The sequence below is a fragment of the Lutjanus erythropterus genome, chromosome 4, assembly GCF_056507025.1.
Source record: "Lutjanus erythropterus isolate fLutEry1 chromosome 4, fLutEry1.hap2, whole genome shotgun sequence".
Lineage (NCBI taxonomy): Eukaryota > Metazoa > Chordata > Actinopteri > Lutjaniformes > Lutjanidae > Lutjanus > Lutjanus erythropterus.
The window spans coordinates 14,227,410-14,240,546 of record NC_139320.1 but is presented as its reverse complement, the minus strand read 5'-3'; the positions used below and the strand labels follow the sequence as shown (position 1 = coordinate 14,240,546).

General features: G+C 39.3%; 1 protein-coding gene across 1 annotated transcript in view; it reads left to right on the top strand.

Annotated features, from left to right (window-relative positions):
• The window catches only part of LOC146328170 (calsyntenin-2-like), a 322,009-nt gene that overhangs the window by 221,924 nt on the left and 86,948 nt on the right, over window positions 1–13,137 (top strand). Inside the window, exon 5 of the mRNA XM_084717042.1 lies at window positions 4,085–4,234. Within this exon, the coding sequence (XP_084573168.1) occupies window positions 4,085–4,234 (150 nt within the window). The remainder of the gene's footprint in view (window positions 1–4,084; window positions 4,235–13,137) is intronic.

Sequence of the window (13,137 nt, the reverse complement as noted above, 5' to 3'; positions counted from 1 at the left end):
CGAGAGATGAGGCAGCAAACAGCGAAATGGGATGTGGCTGCAAAACAGTGAGACGGTGATGCGCACTGAAAGGGGATGGGAAGGTTCGAAAGGGGAGAATGAGGAGGAAAGGAATTATAAACAAACTGAGCTGTAGACAGAATGGGCAATGAGGAGGATGAGAAGGGAACAATGCATCCTCATATGAATTACACCTAATCCTCCCACTCACACACTCAAATTCAAATATACCACATTATCAACATTCAGCTCCCTCTGCACCTCTCTCCCCACAATACAAAAACCTCAGGAAGCATCTGGGCTGTATTATACCCTAAGTCGCAACAGCTCATTCCAGCCTAGTTTCAAGTCACAGCCAATGAGAGCCAATAGTGTCTTTTTTCAGTGCTCTTTACACCCCGCATGTGTTCTCAGTCAGGGTGCGTCCTCCCCGCCAAGGTCTGGATGCGTGTATAGCATTGTTATCCATCTGTAGTGGAAGACTCATCAAATATTAACAGACACATTAGGAGCACCAGAACTCCCTTCATGCACTCTGCTCATGAGCATAGATGCTGGTTTGGTAAATGGGTCGTGGTTACCGACAAGGCAGGAGACTCTCAGTCACTGAATGTGGTCTGGATACTGATCGTACTGTAGAGACGAGTGGGTTATTTGTCTCTTTTAAGGTGCTGTGTGCAGCATTACATTACAAAATCGTTGCCACATTAATGTTGATACATTAGTATAAGGCTATGTCTTAGGATGTACTCTAATACTGAGCTGAATTTGTTGGCAGAGCTACCCCCTAATAATAAAAACAAACAGTTCATCAATGAGTCAGTGAGAGTCTTAGTCGACCAAATTTTCATTTTTCTGTTAGTAGCAGAAAAACGAAACCCTCCAAAATTTGGCAGCATTACCTTGCCTTTAGGCCCAGGGAATTGCTGCAACATGGACCATTTTTCTTGAAACAATTAAGTAATTTATTATTGATTTTTGAACAATGAGGGTTGTGTGCGGTTATACTGTGTTGAAATAAATTAACAAAATGTCTCCCTGTCAGTTGTTCCCCACACATTCAGAATCATTGCTGCTTTCGCCATTAGTATTTTGCAGGTGGGTTGCTTAAAGCCCCAGAAATGTTTGTCCGAATAATTAAATTAATATCATAAATAAGTAATGTCTACTTGATTTATGACTTAACTAATGGCAAAATCTTGAGTCAGGGGCAGTCCTATCTGGTAAGCCAGATTGGTTTCAAAGCACAAAATAGAAAATGGGTGAACTATTTAAAATACAAACAATTAAACAAAAGAAAACTTGCAAATTGACTTTAGCAGGAATGATGAATGACTTCTATCTTGATCCACACTTTAAAGAAGAATCGTGGCTGTAGCCAGCAAAATATTCAGGCCAGTGTTTGAAGGTCTGGTGTGTAAGATTTATGGGGATTTATTAGCTAAATATGGCAGAATTGGAATTGGAGACTGTTCAGGGATCTTTAACATGTGAAAGCTACCAAACTGACACTGACAGACCATTGCTTTGACTCTTACAGCCACACTTGATGGTACATGCAATGTAATGTAACAAAAAAATTACCCAGTCTAAAATACAGCCCTCATTTCCCATCATTCTTGCTGACTGACTTATTTATATTTGCTATTTTATGTTACACAGTTCAAATGTTCTGTTAGTGCTTGTGTTTGTTCTGGTGTTTTATCTTGGTAATCATCATTATTGGGCTGGTTTATAGTTTTGCTGCTTGCCACAATATGTTATTTTATTTTATTCTTCTTCACAACCATCTGGCAAACCCTGAAAATTATCTCACCCAGCACTCAGGTTGAGAGCCACTGCAGTAAAGTAATGATTTAATGGCAGGATTTGTTTTTAGGTGTCTCTATTCAAGGAAAATATAGTTCTAGATGTTTTATTGATGTTAAATGAGTTCTCTACCAATATAGCGTTGCAATCCTATAACACCAGAGCTCCAATAGACAGTTTGAGGATGCATCAGAACCAGAGATATTACTACATTACCCATAATGCAATTCAATTTACCAGCGGTTAAGTCTGAAATTAGTGTGTGTCATGCTAGTAGAGGCTAATGTAGCCTCAACCTGCTACCATCAAGCACAGATGAGGAACACGACAGAGGTCTGCTCATTTCTTCACACCCCCAGATTTTTGTTGTTGTTGCTGTTGTTATTTTCAGACTTGTAGCTTTTGAACTCAACCAACACTAACTCAATTTCACATCATTTGAGGCAATTTAGCAGATTTCACACAGCTCTCTCTGGAGCCACAAAAGGTACAAGGCTCTGGTTTTGTGCATGCTTGACCACTGGTGCACCACTAAGGTGTACTTCAGCAGTTTAGTGTTCAAATCAATCAGAGACTTGCCAGAGACAGCTTTAAAAATGAACGGTCACTTTTAATCTTACTTTCCTAGAATAGCTCGAGTTACAAGAACACTGGATTTCACCATTCCAATAATGCACCTCCACATCGTTGTTTGTTAGACCCTCTATCCCTGACAGCCATGTTATCTCCAGAAAAGTATCACCAGGGAGCTGAGCGGAGGACAAGTACCAGGATTTTCACTGCATCAGGAAGCGACAGGGGTTTAATGGAAACGTGGTCTTAATTTTGAGAAACATTAGCACTAATCAAAGCACTTGTGAGAGATAGAGGCTACCTGTCATCCCAGCCATGATCTCATTTGTTACAGTGATTATATTAAGGCATCACAGTTAATTTGACAATGATATATAATGATGCTTTAAAATTAAAATTAAATACCCATTACTCCTTTAAGCAAACACACACACACATACACACAGGGTATAGACAGATAAGCAGCAGTACACAAGCGTTTTGTGTTATCTAATAAGTCATAAATGTCACAAAGACACACAGGGCTGTGCAGTAGATGCTCCTTTGAGTGGGATTGCTGTTACTCACTTTCCTCAAGGCAGTTTAAAGTGTATATTTAACTTTCATACTTTATATAGTTTATCCTAAACTAAACTAAAGTCATATAAGTCAGTAAACAGAAGAGAAATACTTTTTCAGTCATCATACTGAAGTACAGTTCCATTAAGAATAAATTTGAAAGTTGAGAGTGGCAATGAATATGGAAACCTATCTGTTGCACATCGCTTACGACCACAATAAAATAAAGCTCATTTAGCTGTAAAAGCTCACACAGCCATTTTATGACTCCATAAAGTCAGCCTGCATATCTCTGATGACTGAGTAACTCCAGACTATTTCTCAGTTACAGACTTGAGTTTGTGGTATTTATTACAGAATAAAATGTTTCACAAAAACATTGTACTCTATGTATTATAATAACTTCCAGAACCACTTTACTTATTCCATAAACTTTTGTTAAGAAAGTTCTGAAGTAACAGCCTTAAACCAGACTAAAGGAAAGCAGATTTTAAACTTAACTGGCTATTAGGCATGGTTGACAGGCGACCAGTCTGTTTTAATGAATGAGATATGAAATGATTAATTATAAAATAGATTAGATAGATTAGACAGACAAATTAATTGACTTCACCACATTTTGATCAGCATCATATAAAATCCAAAAACATGAGAACCAAAACCAGAATAAATACTTATAGACACTGGAACAAAGATAAAGTGCGCTCTAGAGGGCCCAGTGTCCAAGACTACATGATAAAGTGTCCTCAAGGTGCCCTTCCTCCAGTGGACAACACATGATAAAATGCCCTCTAGAGTGCTGTTCAAGTAGACAAAACATGATAAAATGCATCATAACTTTTGGCATGCTGATGCCTCACGGCATACAGCTGGTGCCCTTTTTTTTTTTTTTTTGCCATTGTTCAACCCCAACCATACAATAAGGAGACTATTATGTTTACTGACATCATGCTAAATGATTTTAGCTTTTGAGGTCTTGAAACTTAAAATGCTACAATCTGTGGCACTGTGTTCAAAATGTGTTCATCCTGAGTCGCAATATAGGGGAACTGAATTTACTCTCCGTTGTATTATAATGAGTTTGCTTTTAAAAAGCTCTTTGGGTGGAATTTGACATTAAGTGACTCTTTTTTCTCCACACCAGGTAACATCCGGAACACAGAGAAGCTGAGCTATGACCACCAGCAGCAGTACGAGATCCAGGTGACGGCCTGGGACTGCGGCCAGAAGAGAGCTCTGCACAGCGTCCCTGTCCGCATCGACGTCAAACCTGTCTGCAAACCTGGCTGGCAAGGTGGGCCTTCATCTTATAAATATGAGCGCAAATATTTCAGGCAGGTCTCGCTGTGAAGTGTTTAAACATCCTGAAACGCAGATGCAATTATTTGAGTGTGATTTCTAAAGTTTGGACAGTGTGTGTGTCAGTGTGCAAGCCTGGCTGCATCGTACAGTATGTGCACAGTGATGGAGCTGTGTGTGCTTTTTTTATGCTCACAGAAACACAGATGTGATTATTTGCATGTCATTACTTCAGTGTGTGTTCCCGCTTACCTCTGAATGTGTACTTGCTGTCACCTGCATACTTTGTTTTTCTCCAATTGTGCTTATACTGGCTATGTTTCTACTTTCTTTCTTTGTATATTTCTCTACAGCCCCTTTTACACTGGAGAAAAACCCACTAACACCCACCAACATCTGGCTTTTGTCTTGATTGGAAAGGGTACAATTGTCAGTGACAAGTATTGGCAGTAATGTAAACAAGCAACGTGGGTGGACCCACAAATTTAAGCCCCTTTATTCAGATTGTGAACACACAGACACTTTTAAGAACACCTTTCTCTCTGCCCTCCTGCACACACGAGCTGAGGCTTGATTTTCCAGTGCACATTAGAAAAAAAGGACAGTGGCAAACAGGTCTACTGGCAATAGGAAAAGGGTCAATAGACTATTTTTAGCAGATTTAGGTCATTCATTCATTCATATACATGCTAATTTTGGTTTAAAACAGTACATCACTCTCACTCTATCTTTTTCTCTCTCTTTTCCTTTCCGTACCCTCTTTCTCTCTCCTTCCCTCCCTGAGGAATTGGCCTGTCAAGTTTAGCTGGTGTGATCAACAGCACTTTACTCTGAGCATTGTGACACAGCCAACACGGCTCTTAGCACATCAGAAAGCAGTCATGGCAGCCTTAACAAGGCCCACAGTAATGCAAAGAAAAGTGTCTGCGGCAAGCCACAACAACAACACAAACAGCACTCGAGATTACTGCAGCTGCAATTTACACTTGTCAGAGAGGGCAACGACACGTGATGAGGGAGGAACACACACAGCATGCAGCCTCACATGTAACCATGTGAAATCTGTGGTGTTCTGCATTAACAAGGTGATTCATGTGCTGGTTTTCTTCAGACTCCAGCCATTTATCGTCCCACGGGATGTGATGTTAGCGGGCTGGTGATAAACAGCGGTAAATGAGGACCCTGGCAGCGGCTCAGTGGCGGCCACTGAACCCTGCAGAAACTGTCAAGTTGCTTGGCTCATATTCAATCTTCCAATCTGTGTTTGCTCAAAACAAATGGCAACACATGCCTGTGGTTTTAAATAAATTTACATGTTCCTGATCTGAGTCAAAACTTTTCTAACACGTCAGGATCTTGAAATAAGACAGGAAAAAAAGCCAAATCAATTCATGTTGCAACAAGAAAATAAATGATTCAAGTAACATCTTGAAGCATTAGTAATGTCTTGTCTAAATTATTTCTCAAGATGGGTATTTTTTGCAGTGCAGTAACAGCACTACTAGCCTGGGGACTGATTTTAAGATTCAGAGGACTGAAGGTCACCAAGTCCAACAACAGAACAGGGACAATGAAAGAAAACAGACAAAGTTTTAACCTTTGTTCTCAGTTTCAAAATGAGCTCATGAAAGTAGTACAAAGTCACTGTGGCAGCACTTGCCAGCATGCTGTGTAGTGTGTTTTTGTGCTTAATGCCAAGAGGCAAAGTTGCAAACAAGGATGACGGCAAATGGAATCACAGATTTCATGATGCACAATAAAAGCATTCAGAAACAACAGACACAAGAGAGAGTAGGCTGCACATAAAAGAAATTTGCACATAGTTGTATATTTTCTCACATCAAAAACAGTCAAACTTTTGAGATGCACATATGTTACATACACTGTTAATATGGGAGTATGTACATGTTCAGTGTCTTCACACAACACACATGCAATCCCACACACACGCAGCGCAGCCATGGCTGCTGTGGGTGTTCAGAGTGACATTAACTCCCTCTCTAGGCTCTCAGCGATAATCCTGTCTTTGAAGCCTGTTTGCAACATTTTTGTGTGTGTGCATTTTTCAAATTAGGATTTTCAGCACTCGATTATGGTGAGGAGATACACACAAACACACACAAGCTCAGATACACTCTCCCCTGATGAAAGAGCAGTCGTCCCTATGAGTGTTGTTTGGCAGCAGAGATGAAGGGGGGGATGGAGAGGGAGAAGTAAATGCCATGGCCACAGATCAGGGGATATTTAATAGGGCTAGTGGTTGTTGTATTAAAGGCAGGCTACTGTGGGAATGTCAAAGACACACTCTCACACACACACACACAAAAGATGTGCTTCCCTTCGGTAAAAAAAACGTAATCTGTCTGTTCAAATTAGCTAAGGTCTCTGGCTCTGGACAGCAGGACTCAGCTGTGAGTCTCTCGTGACCAATCACATGTCCTCGCTTGACTTGTGGAAACTCCTTTTACTGACAGGTAGTGCTTGTTCACTGGCACAAAAACACACACACACACACACACACACACACACACACACACACACACACACACACAGGTGTATATAGTATGTGCAGCAAGCTTTTTCTTCTCAGTTTCTTAAGTGCTGTACTATTATATATTTCCATACTACCTTTTATAAAAAAAACTATGTAAAAACTATGTAACATCGACAGGGGCAATTCTGCTTTTTAATGAGTACCATTCAGAAGTAGAAACAAGTCATTGTTTTGCAAGTCACAAGTAAGTCTCAAGTCTTCTGAGTTTTGAGTCATCACACACTCCTCACAAATGTACTGTCATGTTAACAACAGAGCCTCAACTCTTTGATAATTGTTTGTGCAACTTCAAATGTTTGATGAAGTCTGTAATTTTCCAGTCTTACATTTTTCATACTGCAAATCACTTAAGTTGACCACTGCACAGAGTTTTTTTACACAAACAAAATGATCTTTGGTATTTTTTCCAACCAGAGCTCAGAAATCTAACATTAACATGAGTTGATTGAAGGGAATGAATGAATGTAACTAAATTGATTTGTGGCATATTTTTTAAATAACACAGTTTTTAATCTTTGGGCTTGGAGGAGAGTGTCAAGTATTTTCAAGTCAAAAGGCTCAAGTCCAAGTGAAGTCACAAGTCACTGGTAAAGTCCAAGTTGAGTTGCGAGTCTTTTTTCAATTGTTAAGTCAAGTTCACATCTCCGGCACCGGCACTTTTATTTTTGAGACTGTCATTCCCCCTGTACTTTTACTTACAGGAGCTATAATCCATATTTTTCTAACATAAACATCAAATGACAATGCAAGTGTGGTCTGGACACCCAGGGGAAAAATATGAAATGTGTGTAGGGAAAATAAACAAACAAGTGTTTGCTGAAGCAATCATGCTGACCTTTATTTCACTAGAATTCAACTTGATTCCTTTTCATTCAGCTGCCTCCCATATTACTGTCAAAGACTGCTAAAAAAGTATTGTAGGTGTGGAGTGTGAACTATTTTTTGGTTTCTGAAGTGGGGCAATCTTGAAAAAGTCTGAGAACATCTATTTTTGAGAGGTGGATCATATAAACAGACGGAGACCACTTGAAGAGGTAGGACTTAGTCTGCCTCTATGCAGACTCTGGTGCATTTTGTTTGCCCATCTGCTTATTGTGAAATCTGTTCAGGAAGTGATTGTATAATTTATCTCTATAAGCCATATATGCAAATCATTTCGTAACAGCGGTAAAATGTGCACTGATATTTTCCTTGATTAACAGATCTAAAGCTGTTTAAACTGCTGTTTTAGGTTGTGTCCAAGTCTATATATTTTGTAAGATTAAAAAGTGTGTGACAGCAATCCCACAATCATGTACAAGACGCCTCCTGTCCCCTTCTGTCTCTGTAGTTTCTGTATCTGTTAGTCATTGTAATGTCAGTGTAGGCTAACACTTATTAAACCACTGTAAAGCAGAGGGATAAATGTAGTTAAAAGTTCCAGTGATGTCGCAGTCTATATCAGCACTCACAGAATGCATCTCATCCAATCAGATTACTTGGTCAGAACTAACTGTTGTATTAACAGTAAATAATGAACATTTGATACAGCCTTTCTTTAAGTCAAACCATGTCATTACCATCCATTTGTAAGTATGAGAATAACACGCTGACTTTGGGATGGTCTCAGAATTGGAGCCAACAGGGAGAAGGGCAAGAGAAAAGAAACTATGTTCTAAAAAGTTTTTTCCTGTTTGTCCAAAATAATTAAAAACTTTTCAAACTATTGTGGCCCATCCCCTATCTTGTCTCTTCATCTGCCTCCTCCCTGCTGTCCACACAGAACGAACGCACACACACAAGAAAAACTAATAATGGAATGAGTAGACAGAAGGGAAGATAAGTGAGAGAGCAAGCAAGCTGCACAGCCTCCTCTCCTCACTCGATGGGATGGTTATCAGTTTTATTTGGTGTAATACAGTTTGTTTCTAACAACACAATAGACAGTTTGTCAGAAAGCTTTATACGGTCAATCTTACGGCCCACAGACCTGAGACAGCAGTTTCAGATAACAAACAGCCCTGGGAAACAAAAGCTTTGCCTCTCTGTTTTTTGTTTCCTTAGCGAGAGCTTAAATGTAGAAATAGCTGCACATCATCATCTTTAACTGTGACATTAACTGTGAATTTTAATGGCCTCTTAACCTTAACCACAAGTTGTTGAAATGAAACATAAAAGTTGTTCAGGATCAAGAAACAGCATGGCATTGTTGTATTTTTATGTTGTATTGTTGTATATGTCCATGTTATGTGCCTTACGACTTTTAATAATATTATTAAAACATTAGAAGATATGTTCTGGTTTCATAAGGCACAAACCCTGCACCTGGGATTTTCTGCCTCTTTATACTACATCAACGTCTTGGTGCATCTCTCTGAGCCATGAATGGGTACCGTCTGCATGCACACCATCAGTATGTGATGAGCTGGGATTGAGGCCAGGCTGTTTTTAACTGTTAATATAAATTAGTATTATTGGAATGTAAACGGAACATTTTGTTTCTTTAACGGGGGCACAACGAAATGTTACATGTAACATGTAACGTCTTGTGAGTTTGTCCCGTGCCAGTCAACGTTTTGTCATCAAATGCTGTTCTACTTTTTAACCAGTGAAATGACACATACAGTGGAATGCTTCTGTGGTTAGTTCAAATCGTGTTCACACCAGAAATGAACCGGTTTAGACGCGGACCAGAGAGAGCAGCTGTTTAATCAGGACCAGAGTTCAAGACTGGCGTTCACACCAACCCAATCAAACCGCACCAAGAGGTCTGATGTGACACCGGCATGCTAAAATCTCTCACAATAATATAATAATATAATAATGATAATATTTCCTTAAAGTAATAGTAATATTTTCTTTTAGAACTGTACAAGAGGATTTTTTGAAAATTAGAAAGTCATTTCTGGGGCACTCGTGTTGATCAGGAGCCCTATGACCCATCTGCTTATGCTATAAGACTGTAAAAAATGTATTCAGCGTTCCATTAAACCTCAATGTGCTCTGTTCACCTGTGAAATATGCACCAGATCAATTTCTGTCATGTATGTCCTCTATGACAGGTGGTGGTGTCACACACACACACACACACACACACACACACACACACACACACACACACACACACACACACACACACACACACATTTAAACAGAATGTACAACACGCATAGCTTAGCACAAGTCTTGAGTGACAGATTGCCGCACTGATGAAAAAATAATCTGCATATTCATATCCATCCTGTGCGTTTTGAGTAAGGCTCTGACCCATGAGTGTGTGTGTGTGTGTGTCCACATGCTTGTATGTGTGTGGTTGGTGCACACATGCCTTAGCCTGCTGTTGTACCTGTAAACAGCCCCAAATTAAATACGACCCCACAGGTATTGTCAAGGCAATTAGTATGAACCTCAGACTGTGGTTCGGGTTTCTAGATTATCAGCAGATAATTAGAGAAACATAACAAGGTGTTTATGTTTTAGATGTTTGCATTTCACTGTCAGTTTCTTTCTAATGAGGCCTATGGAAGACGTGTTTTATGGCATCCAATGAGCAATTATTGAACATTCCAGTGAATATATGTGTGATTGTGAGGCTTTGTACAGTATAAAAAAATTGAAATGAAGGAAAATTCATTGACATACAATGCATTGATTATCCCTGAGGTGAATTTGTAGCGAGAGCAGAGCTGAATAAGAAAATATTAGATTTGGAACATGCAGTGTAGGAGTGAGACTGGTTATGAAAAATGCATGCAGCACACGTCGATGCTACTCATTTGTAAGGGGGTTTTTAAAACAAGGGTTGGACCAATGTTTGTGATACATCAGTTTCAACTATAAATATATCTATGGTCCTCAAAATGAATTTACACAGGGGATTCTTAAAAATAGTATGGTATAGGTTTTTGTGGGATAGAAAATATAGAAAAGAGGCCATCATTCACTAAACCTCTGCAGCAATGGTTTTAATAATGATGATGATCATCATCAAACATTATGATACATTTTTAAAAGGGAGATTATTTCTCAGTGTCAGCAAGGAACCTCTAAATAAAGGCTGGTAGATAGCACATTTGAAGTGAGGATGCAGATTTGTACATGGAGAGAGACAAATGTTGAGATTTGCTCTCACATAGGCAGTTTGACAAAATCACTGAATGTCCAGGCAAAGAATAGGTATTAAGAATGACCAATCAGCTCAGGTGGAAGCACTTCAAATCAAAGGGCACAATGGATGAATTCTGTGTTTTAGCAAACTTGAAACCCCAAAATTTCTGACCTCCAACTTGAAAAAGTACAAAGGAAGTGGAGTTCCTTTGCACTCTAGTAGGATGTCAGAAATTCAGGTTTGCTTGTACGATCATGATAATACATGATAATTCATAAGTACACTGGTGTTTCTCTTGTTGAAAATCCTTGTGTAAATATAAAATGGGTAATAACTGATCTTGTTGCAGTGGCTTGTGGTCATCTCCCCAGCAAAGGAGGAGCAGCTTGTCACTAAAATGAAAATAGCTGGCCTGGTTCATCTTAAGGGTCAGTCCATCTTAAGTAAATTGTTGCTATTTCAGAGCTAACTCTCTCCAAAATCGTTCAAGACAGGTGAACTTGGCTTGGATCTAAAGTAGCTGTAACATTTATTCACTGACAAACAGCCTAAACTGCAGACTGTACTTCATTGCTACGTTGATGTTCATGGGAAAAGAGTCCACTGGTAACCAGATAACCAGTGAATTGCTGCAATGCCTGAATGTGGACTTTTATGGACATTAATTCTACATAGTAGCGCTGTTTGTCCAGAATCTACTGACCAATAAGGAACCCGTATCAATATCAGCATTACAGACATCTCTTTTATAGTGGTGGTGGTACATCTTGCTTAAAAGGTCCACATAAAAACCACAAGACAGAAACGCACTTGCAAACAGTAATCTTTTTCAAATTCAGTCTAATAATTTGCTCTTACAATTATAATTATTTTATAACTTATAATTTGCTAAAGGGGCTCATAGTGACAGAGAATATAAAGTTTGTGGAAAGTTGAGAGCCAGCCTCAGGTATCTGAGATCAACACAGGCTCTCAGGTATTTTCTCCTTTTGAGTCGAGGAGCTGCATTTTCTGCTCCACTCTCCAGTATGCTATTCAAGTGTGTGTGTGTGTGTGTGTGTGTGTGTGTGTGTGTGTGTGTGTGTGTGTGTGTGGTAGCCAATGGTCCTGATCTCTGATAAGAGTAGGAAGAGGATGAATTAAAGGGAGGAAGAAGGAAAATGAATGGCTCTGCACTTCCTTTTCCCATTTCCTCTAACCTCCAACTTCTTTCTTGCTTCCTCTCTAATCTCAGACTGGGGCTGTCTGGCTGCTGCTTTAGCACTTTTCATCCCCTCTCTGGTATTAGCTTGTTTTCCCTTATTTCTCTCATTGCCTCCCTTTTGCCCGTGTGTCTGTATCCTGCCTTTTTGTTCTCTTTCTTTCTGCTCTCCTTTGTTGATGCGATTTTTTCTTACTTTCCCCCTTTTCCCCTTTTCTTGTCTTTCTTCTCATCTTACCACCTGCCTTATTAGTTCACCCTCTTCTTCATGTTTCTTTCATTCTCTCCATTTGTCTCTCTTCTCTGATCTACTACTAGTTTGAAGCAGGAATCCAGCAGTCTCCAGTGCAAATCACACTCACGCAATTTTCCTCTTAGTCTACCTTACACTGTTATTGCATTACACCATACACTGTGAAGAACAAAGTAAATAAAACTTTAGAAAGTAAAGAAACCAGCTGCAAAGCTTTTTTGAGTTTACTAAATGAAGGGCCAATTTTTTGTGTCAACTTCGCTTAAGAAGTTCACTCAAAGTGCAGATTGCAATTCATATCTCCTGATGTACTTAAGTAAAAAAAAAAACCTCAACTTATCACATGCAATGAATTATACTGCTTTGACTTTTCTGTAGTATATATTATATGTCAGATAAGAACACAGCCTCCACTTCATCAAATGTTCTTAACCTAAGTTGACACAACAGATTTTGCAGCTGGTTGCTGTACTTTTTAAGTTTTCTCAACTTTTGTTTATTTTTTTATTTATTTTTTCACAATGACAAACACACACACACACACACACAAAGTCCTTCCTTCCTGGCTTCAGTCAGGTGGGATGGATGATTGGTGGCAGGGGTAAAAAAAAAAGATAATAATAATAATAGAAAGAAGCCTTACACCTCGCATTCACCTCCTTGTGTCAGAGGAGAGCAAGGGCTGGATAAAAAGGAAATCTCTGTGTGTGTACTGTGTGTACTTGTGCAGGTTTGCAGGGTAGAAGTGTAGGAGATGGAGGGAGGAAGATAATTTTCACAGACTCCTTCTAACAAACCACAGA